We start from the raw sequence: 19467 nt of genomic DNA on the forward strand, positions 1-19467 counted from the left end.
TGAAAAAGTATCTGAATTACAGAAGTGCTGTATATCTAATTAGCCTAATTCTCAAAGAAATAACTTACTTGGACTCAGATTTTTCAAAAAAGAAATGAAAATTCAATAAGTTCATTATACAAAGTCAAAGTTACAGACTGTTATATATCAATATGACAATATCATGTCATTAAAATACTCAAATTATACACATTAAAAATTGAAAATATGGCTGGGCATTGGTGGCTCACACATATAATCCTAGCTACTCAGGAGGCTGAGATCTGAGGATGGCGGTTCAAAGCCAGCCCAGGCAGGAGAGACCGTGAGACTCCTATCTCCAATAAACAACCAGAAAACCGGAAGTGGCGCTGTAGCTCAAATGGTAGAGCGCTCACCTTGAGCTGAAGAGCTGTGGGACAGCGCCCAGGCCCAGAGTTCAAGCCCCAAGACCGACCAAAAAAAAAAAAAAAAAAAAAAAAAATTGAAAATATGGAAGTTGTTTTTTTATTTTAAATTTAAAAAGAAAAACTAGAAAGTTTATGTTCACAGTTAGGTAAAAACAATATACATTAACACAGAAATCAAAAGGAAGTTTTTACAAAAACTGAAAATAAGAAAGGCCAGGATATGGCAGATAGAATCTAGCCCATCTGATTTTATAGCAGTACTTTGATGTCTATCTTGTTTGCAAAACAATTAGAATGGGGAGGATACTGTTTGGGAAGAGGTATACTGAGAATATTTTGTTACAAGTTCCCTAGAACTGGACAGTGAGTTCTGGGTCACCAGAAACAAAGAGTAACTCATGAAAGAACACACACACACACAGAGTTCTCCTGTACCTTTTTTTTTTTCCTTTTAATAGTATCTGAGGTACTATTAAAAAAAAAAATCACTAGAAGAAAAATTTAACTGAAATTGAAGTGGTGGACTTAAAATCATGTGTGTACTTTCTTTTCCCTAGTAAGTATGTGTGTGTTTGGGGGTGGGGGTGGGAGGATGGTGATCTGCTCAAATGGATAGCCAGTAAGAAAGACATTTCAGAGAGAAAACTAGCTATAGGAGGATTAGGGAATGTGCTATTTTCTTTTGCAAAACAATGAGGATAGAGCAATGCTTTGGTCCAAGTTCACAAGGGATACTCTATTACTTATCTTGAGGATGGTGATAGTGTTTCTGGGTCATTTGAAAAGAAAAGAACCACTTGAGACACACACACGTCTGTGCCTTGCTTCTCTCTACTTCATTTGTACCTAACAGCCCAAATCTGAAGCCACTTTTGTACTCAGTTAACCTTACTCCATTTTGCAAGTTCATTTTTTCAGGCTCTTAAGTGTTAGATCAGAAAGTATTTAGTACTGAACAAAAATAATACTATCATTATATTTTGGCTACAATGAGTCATGAAAGCATTTTAAGACAGGCTTTTGGTAAATGACAGGTTGAGCAAATTATGATATAGTCCCATGCTAAAGTAGAAAGAAACCACTCCTTCCCTCCCAAACCCCCCCCCCACCCCCGAAAAAGAAAAATAAGCAACTTGAACTGATAATCAATTTTTTTGTTGTCCTCTACAGATAACCCAAGTTCTTCAAAAACCACTCCTGGGTCATATGTCAGATACTTAACAAGATTTGAAATGACTTCTTGCAAAGTACATTTCAATTAAGTTCCTTAAGCTATGTGTTTTATGGGATTTTTGTTTTGTTTGCCAGTACTGGGGCTTGAACTCAGGGCCTGGGCACAGTCCCTGAGCTTCTTTTGCTCAAGGTTAGCACTCTACCACTTGAACCACAGCGTCACTTCTGGCCTTTCCTGTTTATGTGGTACTGGAGAATCGAACCCAGGGCTTCATGAATGCTAGGCAAGCACTCTACCACTAAGCTACATTCCCAGCCCCTCAAGCTATTTTGATGTCTTTTTCCCACTCTTTTCATCCCAGAGAAAAATGACTGAATGAGATCCTATCACTGTTGTAAAGCCTGCTTAAAACAAACCAACAGCAAGCCTCACCACAGTAACATAACAGTAATGGATTATGAAATCAATCTCAAGGAAGAACAGTATCTTTTGGGGGGAAGGGGAGGGAATAGTTGTGGGACTTGAACTTGGGGCTTGAGTGCTGTCTCTGTGCTTTTTCACTTAAGGCTAGCACTCTACCAACTTTGAGCCGCAGCACCATTTCTGGTTTCCTGGGGGTTAATTGGAGATAAGTATCAGGGACTCTCCCGACTGGGCTGGATTCAAACTATGATCTCAGCCTCCTGCATAGCAGGTGTGAGCCACCAGTGCCCCAGAGCAGTACTTTTAAAGATGTTTCTAAAGCCTATTCTCAGAGTACTTGTTCTAAAGGTACAATCAAAATAAAGTCCAACAGCGACTCATCACACACACACAATACTCTTGTTAGAAATGAGGATTCCAGGGTGTTATTCCACATATAGAAGGTCAGAATTTGGCAAGTACAGCCCAAGAGTCTGTATTTTAAAACATTTTCCAGTTATTTATTTAATTTTATTTTGAGGATAGAAAAGGGCAGGTAATAGCTGTAATACTTTTGTTTTTATGCTAGACTTTTCTATGCCAATACTGAAGACAAGTTCGCAGGCCAAAAAAGAACCAGAACAACCAGTCAGCACAAAATCACCACCAAAAACTAGGATTGGGTCCATGCCCTTCCTTGCATTTTCAAGTAAATCTTAAGATTTAACACATTCTAAAGTTTGCAAAGCATTTCCTTAATCTTAATCTTTTCTAATCATAAATATTTACTTCTGTTTCTTTTGGAAACCTTCATCCATATACATGTTCTGGGCCTTTATAACCCAGACTTACCCCCATTTCTTTTGTTTTTTTTTTTTGGGGGGGGGGGTTTGGTTGTTGGTTTGTTTGGGGTTTTTTTGGTCAGTCATGGGCTTGAACTCTGGGCCTGAGCACTGTCCTGAGCTCTTCAGCTCAAGGCTAGCACTCTACCACTTGAGCCACAGTGCCACTTCTGGCCTTTTCTGTTTATGTGGTGCCGAGGAATCAAACCCAGGGCCTCATGTGTGCGAGGCATGCACTCTATCACTGAGCCACCTTTGCAGCCCAACTAACTCCATTTCTAAAACCTCAGATATAGTTTTCCCTAAACCATCCAAGCTTTCCTTAGACTATTTTTTTTGTCCTCATTATGGTATTCAGTTTCCTGTTACATCTCTACTCTCAATGGTACTGCTCCTGCCCTACCTTAGGAATACAAGACCTCATTACTACTTAAATAACTCTATTACCCTCACTTTTTGATAGTATGATTATCATTCTTGCTACCAATTTTTTACTATTTCAATATGTGTGTAACTTCTCTTGGTTTCTTTCCAAGATATTGTACATGATGTAGTAAAATCTGGATGTGGCCCCAACCTAGCAGTACAAGTTTGTGGTTTTGTGCCATTTTATACTTGTGGGTTAATTGAACATAGTTATGAAGAGTAACTGTTCTGAGAGTAACTATTATAGACCTACCTCCGGTATTTTAGAATGTCTAACCCAAATTTATTGTTGTCCTATTACCATTCAGATGTCAACACTCATTAAAATTGCTTTACAGAAACAGTAATTTTCATGTACTATCTAGAGGTAGGTCACTGAATATGCATGTTTCACAAGGAAGAGAAAAACAGTTAATATCTATCCCTTTCCCTATGATCTTTTCAATAAAACAAGAAATAATGAAAGAGGCCCACTTAATTGCAGCTTTGCTCATTACCTAAGGGGACCATTCACTACATTCCTACAAGTACTGTAATGTGGTCCTTCTTGTAAAGGTTACTTAGGTGAGTTTCACTCTAATTAATTCTGTCTATTAACAAGTCAAATTCCCCTTTAAGAGCATCTAATTTTCTCCTTTAAGTCAATGACGCCTAGACCACAATTAAATCTTTTTTTTTCTCAAAAACACACTAAGCTTCATATACCCATGTGAATTCTTCTTTTGATTATGGAAAAAATAATGAAAGATGGAAATATGGGAGGAAAATCTGTTACGGTGACCATTTAGTATTAATTAATTTTAGGAAAAAATAATGTACTGACTAAAATTGCAGACTACCATGTGTGGTGGTCTACATCCATCATCTCAGGACTTGGGTGGACAGTTTTAAATCACTTCCACTAAAATATAAAATTAAATATAGAATATACCTATTTCATTAAAATATAGTATTAAAATTAAATTTTCTAGTATGAAGTTCAAATATTACATAAATATCTGTACTTACCTTAAATTTTCATTAAATCTTACTGTAGCTGCACAGTGGAATATAATATTGGTAGAATCTATGATGGCCTCTTTATCTTCTTCACTAAGAGCCAGTTTAGGTTGGGTGAGTTCACTGTTGATTGCTATAATTTTCTCTCTAAAATCTGAATTTTCATCTCTCAATCTGTCAAAGAGCTTTCAAAGAAGGAAAGTACATTTTTGGAATATTGTTTTTTCCACTTTCTAACATACATTACATATCCTCTCCTCTTTTACCTACCAAGAAATACTATTTAAAAAAAAAAAACTTACCAAAATACAATTCCTAAGTGCTTTTCTTAGAAAAAACACCCATTATCCAAACTTTATAGATATGGAATTTTGAGACTCAAAGACCTCAGGCAATGTGCCACCAAGCCAGTTGTCTGCAAATCAATATGAACTAGAAAGGCCTTGAGTAATTATATTATTCCTCAAAACAGACATCATTGTAGACATTAGGATAAACTTTAAAATGTTCACTCAGATTTTTAAATTCCAAACCTTAATTTATCACTTTATGTAATACTTACTTTGCTTTTATTCTCCAAAGTACATCTACATACATATCTTTAGTATCTATCTTCCTTCTAACATTCCTCACTATTTCACTCTTCCCTGGGTCCTTCTTAAATAGAAAAAGATTTAACTAAATATTTAAGAAAACAAGGAAATGGACTTTCCTTCAAGTTTAGATGTTGGTGGTAAAAAGTATATGAGTGCCTGGACAATGAGAATGCAGTGTTATAAGATATAAAAAAGAGGACTAACACATAGCAGTTAACTAACTTAATACTTATTAAATGGAATAGGAAAAATTATTTATCCAGCTTAAGAACACTACATATAGGCTGTTCTCAGAAGAAACATTCGAGCTGAGATCTGATGAGGGAAAAGGGGCCTTGAGATTATATAGTTAGAGGCAACAACACCTGGACTTGACCAATTACTGGATTTGAAGGGTAAGAAGTGCAGAAAATTGTGTTAGGGCAGGAAGTACATCTATTTTGCTAAGTAAATTATCATATATCAGAGAACCTGGCAAGGCAGTCTTTATAAATATTTGTTAAGTGAATAAATTCACTAGATTGGAAACACTGTAAAAAAGTCAGTACAGTTTTGAAGATTCAAGTTCAGTCTTAGAAATGGTTGAGTTGGTTCATATAGTGCCTATATGAAACCTAAGAAGAAAGGTCTAAGTAGAAATGATTGACTTTCCAAAGTAGAATTAACTTCCTTATTCCCTTTTAGTTGTGAAATCAAAGCCACTTGTGGGGAAAGAAAAGCAATAAGCAAAGCACATAGCTCCTTGACTTAGCTGAAGATGAAAACCAAACACCTGGTGGGATGTGAGAGAACACTATACTTAATATCGATGGTGACAAGATGGTGGTGTTTGGCCACTCTGGGAAGTGATACGAGAAACTATATCTTGCACTTGGTCCTTGATGAAGAGGTGTGAGCAATTAAAAAAAAAAAAAAAGAAATGATTGACTTTGTAGGTCTGGAATTCTGAGGGGAGAGAGAAAGACAGACCAACATAGATGGTACTAATCACAGAGTAGAAGAGATCATCCAGATAGCAACAGCAATGAAAACCTAAGATTGAAACTAGCTATTTTCAAGGACTAGCATGGTGCCACAAGCCTCTAATCCCAGCTATGTATGTAGTGGTTTAAGGATAGCCTGGGTAAAAAAATTAGAAAGACCTTATCTCAAAAGATCAGGCTGGGGTAATATATGCTTATAATTCCAGAGGCTAGAGACAAATCAGGAGGTTCAAGACTAGATCAGGAAAAAAGTTATGTAAAACTCCATTTCAACAAATAAGCAGTGCATGATAGTGTTGTGTCTGTCATCCCACTAGTCAGAAGATAGAGGTTGGAGAATCCTAGCGCAAAGATGGCTTCCAGAAAAAGCAGGAGAGACTATCCCTGAAAAATAAACCGAGTAAAAGGACTGAAGGTATGGTTCAAGTGGCAAAGTACTTGCCTCATGAGTTCAAATCTAACTTAAAGCCAACCATTCAACTCACATAAAACAAAGCAGGTTTTGTAAGCACCTCACTGGACCTAGTAAGAAGAGATCAAGGCCTAGGATAGAAACACAGTGGGTTTTTTGTAAGTACTAATTGAGCTTAGAGCTTTCTAATTCAAGCTTACAGTCAATGAACGTCAGATGAATGCACTCATTTTGAGAGAATTTACAAGCAAGCATATTTTAATGTTAAGATAATTTTATTCTAGCTTATTTTGTTTTTCTTATCGGTTTTTCTAAAGGTATGAAATGTGCTATTTTATATAACCTCTTTGTCATCTGTGAAAAGGGAGTAATGTCTTCGTTACCCCCAATACTGTTATGAGGAGCAATTCTGGTTCTTAGAAATTTTGAAACAAATCAAACATAATTTCACATACAACAGGTGGTTCAAAACTACCTAATTATTACCTGAAGACTACTATACAGTAATAACAAATAACCTACCTCAAATATTCTAAAACCATACTTTAAATGTTTTAATCAAAAGGTTATTAAAACTTATTAGAAAATGTTTCCCATTATAGAAGCTTTTTTGCCTACTTATTTGTAAATTGTATCCAATTTATTGCCGTCTTTTAACAATTTAGCTACAATGTTTTTCAATAATGATTTTAGGATACTGAAGAAATAAAACCAAGCTGGTGATGTTTACCATAATCACATGCACAAGCACCTGTTTTTTACTCCTGCCAATGATCATTTTCCACACTTACCTTGCTACTAAGGATCTCTTCTACCCGCTCCTGGGGTGTCTGTCCAGCTTTCTGCCTCACCAAAACGTATACTGAATTCACCTTAGGACAAGACCTCAGTAACTTTTCCAAAAGCACCTTTCCTAGGAAACCAGTAGCTCCTGTGAGGAGGACATTCTTGCCTTCATAGTATTCTGGAATTGAAACCATTTTGACCCTAAGAGAAACAAGACAACTTCACATTAGTTAAAGGATTTATGTTCAATCTCACAAAAAGAAAAAATCTCATTAGTCACATATTTTAAAAGAATGACATAAGTCAAGATTGACTATTAGCAAAATGGGACTCTAACCTCTGATTCATTGTAGTACAGTGCTAAGAAAGAAGAAACTGCAGCTTATTCTAACCTTGTTTATCTCATGGGTTACCTTGGACAAGTCACCTTTTCTGGGCTAATGTTTCTTTAATGTACTAAATGTTGTCAAAAATGCCTTCTAACAATAAGAATCCAAATCTTTATTCAATCTCAGTTAAGCCCTAAAAACAATGGAATGGTGTTCTTCTCTTCCCTAAGGAATTTAGAATAGAATAACACTGAATAGAAATCAGCAGTAAGACTCAATTGTCTGGCTAGTATACACTGGAGGTGTTATGTATACCTATGATTATCAGTCCTTTCTCCTACATGTTTATTGGTTACAATAAATCCAAAATGGTATTTTATTTCTCTTCTGTAAAAAAAGGCATAATACATAGGCTAGCTTAACCTTCCAATCCAAATCCCACTGAAACAGTAGAAAGGATCCACTAACAAAATAAATGAACAGCCATGACAAATGAGGTGGGGGAGGGAGGCAGGATACATGCAGTTAGCCAAAAATTAAGTGCTTGTTAACAGTATAAGCTGCTTTATTTATACAACAGAATATCTGGAAACAACGAAAATGAAGGAACTATTGCTACATACAACATAAATATATCTCACAAAAAGAAGACTGGACCATCGTCTGACTATCCAAAGCCAAAATCTCTCCACCTAGCCTCTGGGAGGAGTTGATGACCCATAACCCTCTTGTTTTTCCACCAAAAAACTTTACTGGCGCTAAATATTTTTAAAACCCAGTTTCTAGAGGTTAATGACACACTATTCCAGTTTCTTGGGAAATCCTTCCTTTCAGACTCCAATCAAAGTCTGAGGGCTTGGGACTCTCAGGGCAGCCATTCTTTCTTGAGATGCCTGCCAAGTGTCCCCTCTCAAGTGTGTACTTTCACTTTGTTCTGCAGTAATAAACCTGTTCCTGTTAAGTCAAAAACAAAATAAAACAAATTAAAAAACAAATAGGTTGACTATATGTCCTGCTCTGCTTAGAACTAGATTGAGTTATGGCCAGTATGATGGTAAATGCTTATATTTCCAGCACTCAAACTTAATTTTTAATAGAGTCCTCTTTTCACAAAAAAAATGTCTCAATTACAAGAGAACTCTAGTTGTAAACTGCTTCAGTTTACAACTTCAATAACTGAAGGCCTAATTAGAGCTACATAATATTAAAGTTAAAATGCTAATAACTTCATATGAGAGATATGAAAACTAATTCTATAATACAAGTAAAATCTGATAGCTATTAATGAAAATTACATACTAGATTTGTTTGTTATAGCTAACTTCCTGAGCATTTTCTTTGTTGTTGTTGCTGTCAGTCATGGGACTTGAACTCAGAGCCTGGGCACTGTCCTTGAGCTTTTTCACTCAATGTTAGCACTCTACCACTTTTGAGCTACAATGCCACTTCTAGTTTTTGAGTGGCTAAGATAAGAGTCTTCCAGGGACTTTCATGCCCAGGCTGGCTTTGAACAGTGATCCTCAGATCTCCATCTTCTGAAGAGGTAGGATTACAGGCATAAGCCATCGGTGTCCAGCTTCCTGAACATTTTCTGGTATGAATTTTTTACAACAAATATTAAGCACAAATGAGTTACCATACTTCATGAGTGGAAATAGAGTTCTTATAAAAGGGACTCTAAACCAGGGTAGTGGCTCACACCTATAATCCTAGCTACTCAGGATGCTGAGATCTTGAAAATTGTAGTTCAAGGCCAGCCCAGGCAGGAAAGTCCATGAGACTCTCATCTCCAAGTAACCATCAGAAAACCAAAAGTAGAGCTGTGGCTCAAAGTAGTAGAGCCCTAGCCTTAAGCAAAAAAAGCTCAAGGACCATGCCTAGGTCCTGAGTTCAAGCCCCAGGACAACCAAATACTAATCATCATCATCATCATCATCATCATCATCATCAGTGATATCTTTAGCTGAACAGACATAGACCAAGCAATATGACAGACAGGTGCTGACACAACATCATTCATGATACCAGCAGTAAATGAGATGAAGTTCTATAGGTGCATCAATAATCTCATTCATGAATGTATTAACATGCTAACAGAACACATACAATATACAACAAACATTCAAACTATCATCAGAATTAGAACAGCTAGAAAGATACTGTTCTACACAGAAAACAAATCTCATCTCAGTACTGGAAGATCAGGTTCAGCCAATATATAAACTGCTTCCTGATAAATAAGGTATGCTTGGTTGAAACAAACTTTCTAGCTTACTTAGTTAATAGCAAAAGATAAACCTTAGGGCTGAACCTAGAAGGTCAGAGTTGGACCCATAATTCCTTCATCTCCAAAGTACATAGATCCATACACCTCTATCTCAGAGCATTTGTGTGAGAATTAAGTGTCATAAATATGCTAAAAACAAAAACAAGACGAGTTGGTTGCTGGTGGCTCAGCACCTATAATCCTAGCAACTCAGGAGGCTGAGATTTGAGAATTGCAGATCAAAACCAGCCAGGCAGAAATATCCCCATGAGACTCCTAACCACTTAGAAACTGGAAGTGGACTGTGGTTCTAAGTGGTTGAGTACTAGGCCTTGAGCAAAAGAGCTCAGGGATAGCACCCATACCCTGAGTTCAAGCCCCACACTGACAAAAACCAAAAACCAAAAACCAAAACTCTCAAAACTAGAAATATGATTACAATGCCATATTCATTTTCTCTTTATATCTGTGACAGTGTGATCCTTCAGCAAATGGTATAATCCACAATATTTCCAAAATAGTCTGAAAAAAAAAGTCTCCTTCCTTCCCTCTCTACTTTCCTGATAAAAGTTTTAATTCTTTCTTAGCCAAGAATTATTTAGGCTCAAAAAAATAAAGTATTATCCAAGTAGGATCAAAAGCTATTTTGTCTCTGGATTGACATGCATACATACTCTTACTGACTGGAAGTCTTCAAATTTACTTATCAGTATTATGAGAAATACCTAACCATTACCTAAGTTAGGAAATCAGGTTTTATCGTCACAGAGCAATTTTAGAGGTACAACATATGCATGAAATCCCTCTAACCACTGTTGTTCTTAAACTTGTAGTCAATAATACAGAGCAACTAGAGACATCATAATGTTACTAATCATTTACAAAAACTATTTATTTCTTCTTGGGAATACAAGATACAAACATACACAGACATAAGTGGAAATGTCATGATAAAATCTCCCCCATATCAAATATATTGGCACCAAAATTTCAAGGAAGTATTATTTGCAACATTCTAAAAGTGGAAAAGTATCAACAACCCACCAGCTGTATAACATATAAATTCTACACAACAATGAACTTAAAAGAGGTCTCAAATATTAGCTAAAGAACCCAGATATAAAGGTATATTTATTTTTATTATAATATTTAATATTATACCTCACACCTTACCCTACTGAAGATTATAGGGGTGAGCCAGCAAGAAGTTTATTTATTTATTTATTTATTTTTGTTGGTTATGGGGCTTGAACTCTGGGCCTGGGCACTGGCCCTCAGCTCTTCAGCTCAAGGCTAGCACTCTACCACTTGAGACACAGCACCACTTCTAGCTTTCTGAGTGGTTATTGGAGAAAAGAGTTTCACGGACTTTCCTGCCTGGGCTGGCTCTGAACCATGATCCTCAGATCTCACCCTTCTGAGTAGCTAGGATTACAGGCATGAGACACCGGCACCCAGCAAGAAGTTTATTTTTTAAAGATGTTATTTCCTACATTAAAAAGTGCTATATCTTAATGTCCTTCCCTGAACACATTATTTATACTCTTATAAGAAGCAATCCAATTTTTACTCCTTTTTTTATTAGTGTTTATTAACTGAACAAAAGGATTTCACTGATATTTCCATACATGCACATAATATACTTTTTTCACTACAAATTTACTTGTTTATTAGTATTGTGAGAAACACCTAATTAACACCAACAAATAAATATATAAAACTGTAAACATTTTATACTTCATAAAATGATCTAAAATAATACATATTTATATAAGACTATTTGTTCAGGTGCACAGTAGAGAATGATTTTATAATTTCAAGTAGGTTATTCAAATGTTTTCATTTCAATGTATATAAAAATATTCCCAATATATAGAAACTGGATTTACTAATGGTTGTACATGTTATCTATTTGAAAAACATGTGAAGTAGATATGGATTCCCACTATTACTTTCTTATTCTATCCCCCCCACCCTTTTAAAGTAAAAGGAGGGATTAAAAAGGTAAAAACAAAGCACAACCAAAAGTACTTGAAAGTACAAATTTTTCTCTCAATTAGCCATTCTTTACTACCTGTCTTAACTCACTTTCAGCCTTACTTAGAAAAAAAACTGATAAATAAGACAAAATTGTAGTAAGGGTACTCCTGCTAATCTTGCTAAACGTATTCTATTTCTTTATTAGATTACAAGCATTTTAGATTAAAAGCCATATAGTTACTTATATATAAAAGTATTGATGAATAAACTTTGAGTTTTCTTAGTGAAGTTTGACAGGTTTCCCTTCTTGGAATAATGTTGAGATTGACATGGGATGTACTTCTCTTCTATGTCCTGAGGGACTGCTTCCTTAGCAATGTTTTCATGTTCATAAAGCAGTCAAGTGCCCAGAACTACCCAATATGGTACTGTAGTCAAGTGGAGACTGGTGATCTATATGTAGCTTCCTATATTGTGATTTACTACACACAATAACTGAGAAAATATCTTTATTTTTTTCCATTTCGATGCATGCTATTTAATATGATCAGAGGCCAACAAAGGATCTTTATAAAGACTCAGTTTCACGTTTTAGCTGCTTTAAATTTATTTAGAGAATCTAAGCACTGAATATGAAAGTCTCAAATTGGGTATCTAGTCATTCAATCTAGCTTTCTATAAATGTTGACTACCTATAGCTATTCCTAAAAGTAGCTTCTATTGTTTTCTTTTTATTAATACTAGCTCCTCTACATCTTTAGCATGCGAATGAATTCATAGCAAAGCCCATTTCATGGACATTATAAGGTCAACAAATGAACAAAGAATAAAATATTTTGCCTATCTTGTAAACTTTTATTTAACTTTTTATTTAACACAGCCACATGCAAATCTGCTGTCATTGATTCTCTAATTCTGTTTATCTTATTCTATACCTCAGCTGGAAAACTACTTGGCAGGAACACTGAAGAGAAATGAAACAGTAGAAAATTAAGCTAAATGATTTCTTACTGCCCCTTAGAGGCATGACTTAAATAAAAGAAAAATAACTTGAAATACCTTTCTAAAGAAAGGATTAAGGCCATGATATTCTAAACTAGAAGTTGGCAAAGGTTTCTGAAAATGTCTGAATAGTAAACATTCTTAATTTTGTGGGCTTTTCTCAGTACCAACTTCTCAACTCTACTATTATAGCATAAAGGCAGTTTCTGTGGTTCCAAAATGTTTGGCCCTACCAAAATTCCTGCTAAAGTTAAATCCCCATTGTGAGTTACTGAGTAAAAAGTAATCTATTATGCTTAGAGGTGGGGACTTCAGGAGCTGAGGATTAGAGTCATCAAGGGAGAAACCCCATGATGCATTAAGACAGAAAGATATTGGAGGAAGTGGTGCTGTAACTCAAGTGGTAGAGCGCTCGCCTTGAGCTGAAGAGCTGAGGGACAGCGCCCAGGCCCAGAGTTCAAGCCCCACGACCGACCAAAAAAAAAAAAAAAAAGAAAGATATTGGAGGATAAGAAATTCACATACACTTCCTGTCTCTTGTTAGGTGATGGCTTGCACTGTATCACCTTGAGACTCTGCCTACAGAAGACCATCACCAGATGCAGTCCCTTGAGCCTTACAACTGTGAGATAAACAGTTCCTTTATGAAGTCACCCAGTGTGAATTTACAATAACATTTCATTTATAATATAATTTCATTTATAATAACACAAACAGACTAACATAAGGACCACAGACAACAAATGGGCATGGCTATGTTCCAATAAAACTTTAAATACAGGGGCTAGGAAGGTGGCTCAGTGGTAGAGCACTTGCCTTGCATGCATGAGGCCCTGGGTTTGATTCCTCAGCACCACATAAGCAAAAAGAAAAAAGCCAGAAGTGGTGCTGTGGCTCAAGTGGTAGAGCACTAGCCTTGAGCTAAAGAGCTAAGGGACAGCACCCAGGCCCAGAGTTCAGGCCCCACGACCGGACCCCCCCCCCCCCCAAAAAAAAAAACACTTTAAATACAGGAAGCCAGTTTGTAGGACATAGTTCGCCAATTCCATTCTCAATAATGATTTCCAATATTCTGCATTCAGAAACATAACCTATAGATGAAAAAAAGCATCAATGGAAAACCAGTGCTGTCTAAAAACACATTGTGATTTCACTACTACTATTCTTATAAGACAATATACAGGAAGATGACCATGTGACAATAACAGCAATGATTGTTCCCAGCTACAATGCTGGAAACAAAGACTGACCTGGCCTGGCACCAGTGGCTCACTCCTGTAATCCTAGAGACTCAGGAGGCTGAGATCTGAGGATTGTTCCCTCAGGAACAATGACACCTTGATTTCTATCATCTACAGTCTCGAGACAACAAATTTCTGTAATCTTGTTTTCATTCTAGTCCTGGGGCTTGAACTCAGAGCCTATGTGCTGTCTTGAGCTTCTTTTGCTCAAGGCTAGAGCTCTACCACTTGAGGAAGAGCTCCATTTTTGGCTTTTGTTGTTGTTCTTAGTTTACTGGTGATAACAGTCTCATGAACTTTCCTGGCTGTGCTTGCTTCAAACCTCAATACTCTGATCTCAGCCACCTGAGTTGTGTGAGTCATTAGTGCCTGACAAACTTCTGTAATCTTTTTTTTTTTTGGTCGGCCGGGGCTTGAACTCTGGGTCTGGGCGCTGTCCTTCAGCTCTTCAGCTCAAGGCGAGTGCTCTACCACTTGAGCTACAGCGCCAATTCCGGTTTTCTGGTATTTTATTGGAGATAGGAGTCTCACGGTCTCTCCTGCCCGGGCTGGCGATCCTCAGATCTCAGCCTCCTAAGTAGCTAGGATTACAGGCGTGAGCCACCAGCGCCTGGCAACTTCTGTAATCTTAAGTAGTCAAATTTGTAGAAACTTTGTTAAAACTTCTCTAGGAAACTATCAGAAGGCCAAATACCATAGGACTACAATTATGGCCCAGAACAAAAGGATTTCTAAAGATGATTCATACACTTTTTAAAATTATATACATATATAATAAATATACATAAAGACATTTGTAGTTACAAAAAATACACTATTAAATGGAAGAACTTTCAAATGGGTACAAGAAATAGCATAAAGTTTTTCAGGATGGCTTATGAACATGTACTGATTACATATCTATATATTTACAAATCTCAATATGTAATAGCAGATGCAGGCAAAGTAGTATTCTGGTTATCTATCACTATACAACAAAATTACTCAAGTCTTTTGCCTCTCCCAATGAGGTATTTTGAGCTTCCTTATACAGAGTAATTACAAGCTAAAGTTAATGGCTTAAACATCAGAATTCCAATAAGCTAGTAGAAGCTCTTTAACCTTTTCTGACCTAGTCTTGAAAGCCATCACAGTGTAACTTTTATCATGTTCTATTGCCTCTAAGTGATCTGAAGATAGGCCAAATTCAAGAGACCATAAACCTTACCTCAGGATGGTTGAGTACCCTGGTGGCTTTTAAATGGTACAACTGTGCCTCTAATTTGTATCTCTTGGTGCTGACTACTCTTGAGTAATGGACTAATAGGTTTTTTTGTATAAGAGTTTACAAGAAAAATACATGAAGACAGATCTTCATACCTTTGAATTCTGAAAGCTAGAGTTCATACCCCTGTAGTACTGTAGCTGCTGACAGTTACCTTGAAGCCTTGAAAACCAGCCTTTTCGTCAGGGCTGGGAGGTGTAGCTAGCTCAGTGATAGAGAACTTGCTCAGTATGCACAAGAGCATGTTTTCCAACAAAAAGCTTTGCAGTTTTTCCCAGTAACCTGTATACCATAATAATTCTGAAGTTTGTGTATTCTTTCACAATGCACACCAATCATTGTAACCATGAAACCAAGTATCATGAGCTCAATACAAAAAGATGTCTGGCCAAAGTAGGACTTACTTAGAACCCTCTGGGCTCCTTAAGGAAGACAGACCACTTCAAAAGGATCAGCACTACCTCTCCTGTGCTCCTCAAGGTGACTTGGGAGTAATCAGTAGTCTCTGGGTCTCTTCTTCAGTCACCAAATCTGTGAAAGGACAATATCGTCATTTAGTTTAACAATCATAATTGGTTTTATTTCCTATTCTATAAAACAACACTTCATTCTATAAAACAAAACAAGTGCTCCAATAGACTGAGCAAAAGAGGCTCTGTTTGTTTCTCTCTCAGTAGTTTTCTGCTTTTATTTATTTATTTTTCTTTCCCTTGAGATGAATTCTGACTATGTAATACAGGCTGGCATTCAACTCAAGAACTTCCTGCTTGGAGGACTAAGTACAGGTGTAATGCCACATGCCCAGCTTAAGCGGTCAGGTACTTTTGGGATTTTCTTTTCAAGTAGTACTAAGCTTAAGTCTAGGAGGTTATACTGTCTAGTAACACTCCAAGGCACACTCATAGCAGTTTTTTGCTTTTAGTCATTTTTTAGAAAGATGTTGTGATTTTGCCCAGGGCCAGCTTCAGACCTATCATATGATAGGTCTCTCATATAGATAAGGCTATAAGTGCCAGCTACCCTTGGCACTAGCTTATTTAGATTGGGTTTGCTAATTTTTTGCCTTAGCTGGCCTCAAATCTTGATCTTTCTGCACTGTGTATTTGGGATTACAGATTTCCCCCAGAATCAAGAGTTTGATTTTATGAAAGAAAGAAAGAAAGAAGGAAGGAAGGAAGGAAGGAAGGAAAGAAAGAAAGAGAGAGAGAGAAAAAGAGAGAAAGAGAGAGAAAGTGAAAGAAAGAGGAAGGAAGGGAGGGAAGGAGAGAGGGAGGGAGGGAGGCAGGAAGGGAAAGAAAATGAAAAGATGATGAAGCAGAAACACAGAATGTGATTGGTGATTTTAATAAAGTTACTTTCCTTGTAAAGTGGAAAAGGTAAATAGATTAGAAAAATAACTAACTGGCTAACATCAGGTTACTTAGAGAGTCAGGGGTATGGATCAGTGGTAAGAATGCTAGCCTAGCCTTCATGAGTCCCTGGGTTCAATCTCTAGCACTACAAAATAAATCAGGCTAGTTAATGTTTTCCTTATTTGTAATAAGGCAGCGATAACTTTACTATCATATCAAATGAAACTAGGCTATTTGGGAAATATGGCTGTTACTGGTCTAATCCAGATTTCTCAGAAATCACACAAGCAGCTTAGTTTCTGCTTGGTGCTATGGAACTAGTATATGAGTGATTCCACTTTGATTTTCAGTCTGGTATGTTAGGGCATAGTATAAGACCTTAATCCAAACAGTGACCTGCTGTGAATTTTTTTAACAAACAAGACTGATACAAAAAAAAAAAAAAAAGAGCTGTTTCTTTTAGTTAAGACTGTGAAGTACCCTCTCTGTTAGTATACACTGTTAAGATTTCCTCTTTGGAGCCGGGCGCTGGAGGCTCAAGCCTGTAATCCTAGCTACTCAGGAGGCTGGGATCTGAGGGTCACAGTTTAAAGCTAGCCTGGGCAGGAAAGTCTGTGAGACTCTTATCTCCAATGAACTACTAAAAAACTGGAAGTGGTGCTGTGGCTCAAGTGGTAGAGCACTCGCCTTGAGCTGAAGAGCGTAGGGACAAGTGCCCAGGCCCAGAGTTCAAGCCCCACGGCGGACCAAAAAAAAAAAAAAAAAAAGATTTCCTCCTTGGGGGCATATCTGGAACCAGAGGTCCAGTTAATGTCTTTTCTACTATATTTTGATAACTATAGATTTTTTAAATTAGTGACAAATAAAATTGCATATGTTTATTATATGCCAAGAAATGTTTTAAACCATATATACACCATGGATTCTTTAGATAGTGTTTTGGTTAAAGCTCAACATAAAACTTCTTATGAAAATAAAATATAAGCGACAAATAAAAATCCTAAATGCAAACTCGAAGTGTACAAACTAATTACTGTAGTTAAGTACAAATAATGGATGATTTTTTTCTTTTTTCAAAAATTAAGGCTTATCGGGCATTTTTCCACAAACAAAAGAATAGCTCTAGCGTCTTGGTTAACATTGCTTTCTTCAATAAAAGATGCTAGTGTCCAACACTGTTCTAAGCACCCATTGAAGTAGATATAATGGCCACTCTGTTTGCCTACACAGGCACTGATAGAACAATATCTAACTGCCCTATTTTCACCAATGTCTAAGGTATTTCTTCTTAGTGAGTTCATTAGTTCTCAGGCCACTGCATAACTATTTTGTACATTAATGTACAAAACTGTTGCTCCATAGCATGGTACTTTCAAAGGCCTAAAATATGCCTAGGACATTATTCTAAAAAATGTTATGTTTTATATGTTCAGCTCCTGTATCAGGGAAGAGAAAGGAAAAAGAAAGAAGGGGAAACAAAAAAGGAAAGCAAAAAGGGAAAGGGAAAAGGATAGGGATGGAAAGGAAATAGAAGGAAGGAAAAAGGGAGAGAGAAGAAGGAGGGAAGAGGGAGGAGAAGAGAAAGGATGGGAAAGGAGAAGAGAAATCAACTTCATCTAAGAGGAAATTTTAATATGGCATTAAAATCATATGCTTTACAGAAATCTTAAAAATTGCAGTAATATCAATTTTCTTTTGTTCCTGTTTCTAAAGTTCAAGGCCCCAAACTGATAGGGTAATAATTTCTCTACTATAAAGCCTATCAGAAAGGGCTGTGTTCACTTTACACATAGCTTGTTAATACAGAATAATAAATAGGAAAAAATGTCCATAATAGCTCACGTAATTACATTATTGAGATTGGAGGGGGAGGTAGCCCACTGTTTGGAAAAATACATTTTATTTTAGGGAGAATACATTCATTTAAAGAGTATTTCCCTTTATTTTTTAAGATAAAACTATTATTCTCTCTTTACTCCTTACTTTAATAAAAATGTTTTCATATTAAAATAAAAAAATGTATCGTAGCTGGGCGTCTGTGGCTCATGCTTGTAATCCTAGCTACTTAGGAGGCTGAGATCTGAGGATCAGGGTTCAAAGCCACCCTGGGCAGGAAACTCTGTGAGACTCTTATCTCCAATAAACCATCAGAAAATCAGAAGTGGCACTGTGGCTCATGTGGTAGAACACTGGCCTTGAACTGAAGAGCTGAGGGACAGTACCCAGGCCAAGAGTCCAAGCCCCACAACTGACCAAAAAAAAAAAAAAAAAGATGCATCCTATTATTATTATAGTATTATCAGAATGAAACAGTGTTCAGGTCACAATGGTACACTAAACTTTTAAGTATATTACTAAATATGGATCTTTCAAATTTTGCAAATACAGCAATCAAATATCCTATTTTGCTTAAAAATCCATTAAAAGTAAATAATTCAAATTACTCAGTAAAACTGATGTTACATTAAAATGTATCTTGTTTATCTGGAATAGACTATACATAGATTATAGGTTTACTCAAAAACTTGCCTCATGTAAATTACTAATTATATATCATGTGTAGTTTAATTCAAGTCCAATTCACCAAAAGTAATCTCTCAAAAATAAGTAAAATCAGAATTTTGCTAACGTATGAAGTGCTCTGAAGATCCTGCTTCATTGATATTCTATATTTCCTCTCTAATTCTGTTGTGTATCCTTTTTTCAGGTACCTTCTGAATCTGTTCTTAATAGGGAAACTAAAACAGTCCTTCAGTCCTCCAAGGAAATTTTGAGGTAAATGGGACAGGGAAACTCTATACTTCATATCCAATCAGATTAGCAAGGCATATTAGCATATCAATGACAAAAGGTCCACAGGTAAAGAAACACTCAAGAGAACTCTAAAGCCCTTAGCCATGCTGAAAGAGCCTCTACCACACATTCACACTCAAAAGTTACAATTTTTTTTTAAGCACTGGGGATTGAACTAAGGGCCTACCACGTGAGCCACATTCCCAGTCTTTTTGCTTATTAGTGTACTTT

At 36.5% G+C, this 19467-nt stretch overlaps 1 protein-coding gene across 2 annotated transcripts in view; it reads right to left on the reverse strand.

Annotated features, from left to right (window-relative positions):
* Window positions 1–19467, reverse strand: part of Far1 (fatty acyl-CoA reductase 1) — a 57179-nt gene that overhangs the window by 25000 nt on the left and 12712 nt on the right. For both annotated transcript variants that reach the window (XM_042691326.1, XM_042691325.1), the window contains exons 2-4: window positions 15496–15622; window positions 7015–7210; window positions 4242–4417 (exon numbers count right to left, since the gene is read on the reverse strand). In XM_042691326.1, coding sequence (XP_042547260.1) covers window positions 4242–4417; window positions 7015–7203 — 365 coding nt within the window. In that variant the 5' untranslated portion in view covers window positions 7204–7210; window positions 15496–15622. The remainder of the gene's footprint in view (window positions 1–4241; window positions 4418–7014; window positions 7211–15495; window positions 15623–19467) is intronic.

This window comes from Dipodomys spectabilis, unplaced genomic scaffold (genome assembly GCF_019054845.1).
Source record: "Dipodomys spectabilis isolate Male_0828 unplaced genomic scaffold, ASM1905484v1 ptg000145l, whole genome shotgun sequence".
In the NCBI taxonomy this organism is placed as follows: Eukaryota; Metazoa; Chordata; class Mammalia; order Rodentia; family Heteromyidae; genus Dipodomys; species Dipodomys spectabilis.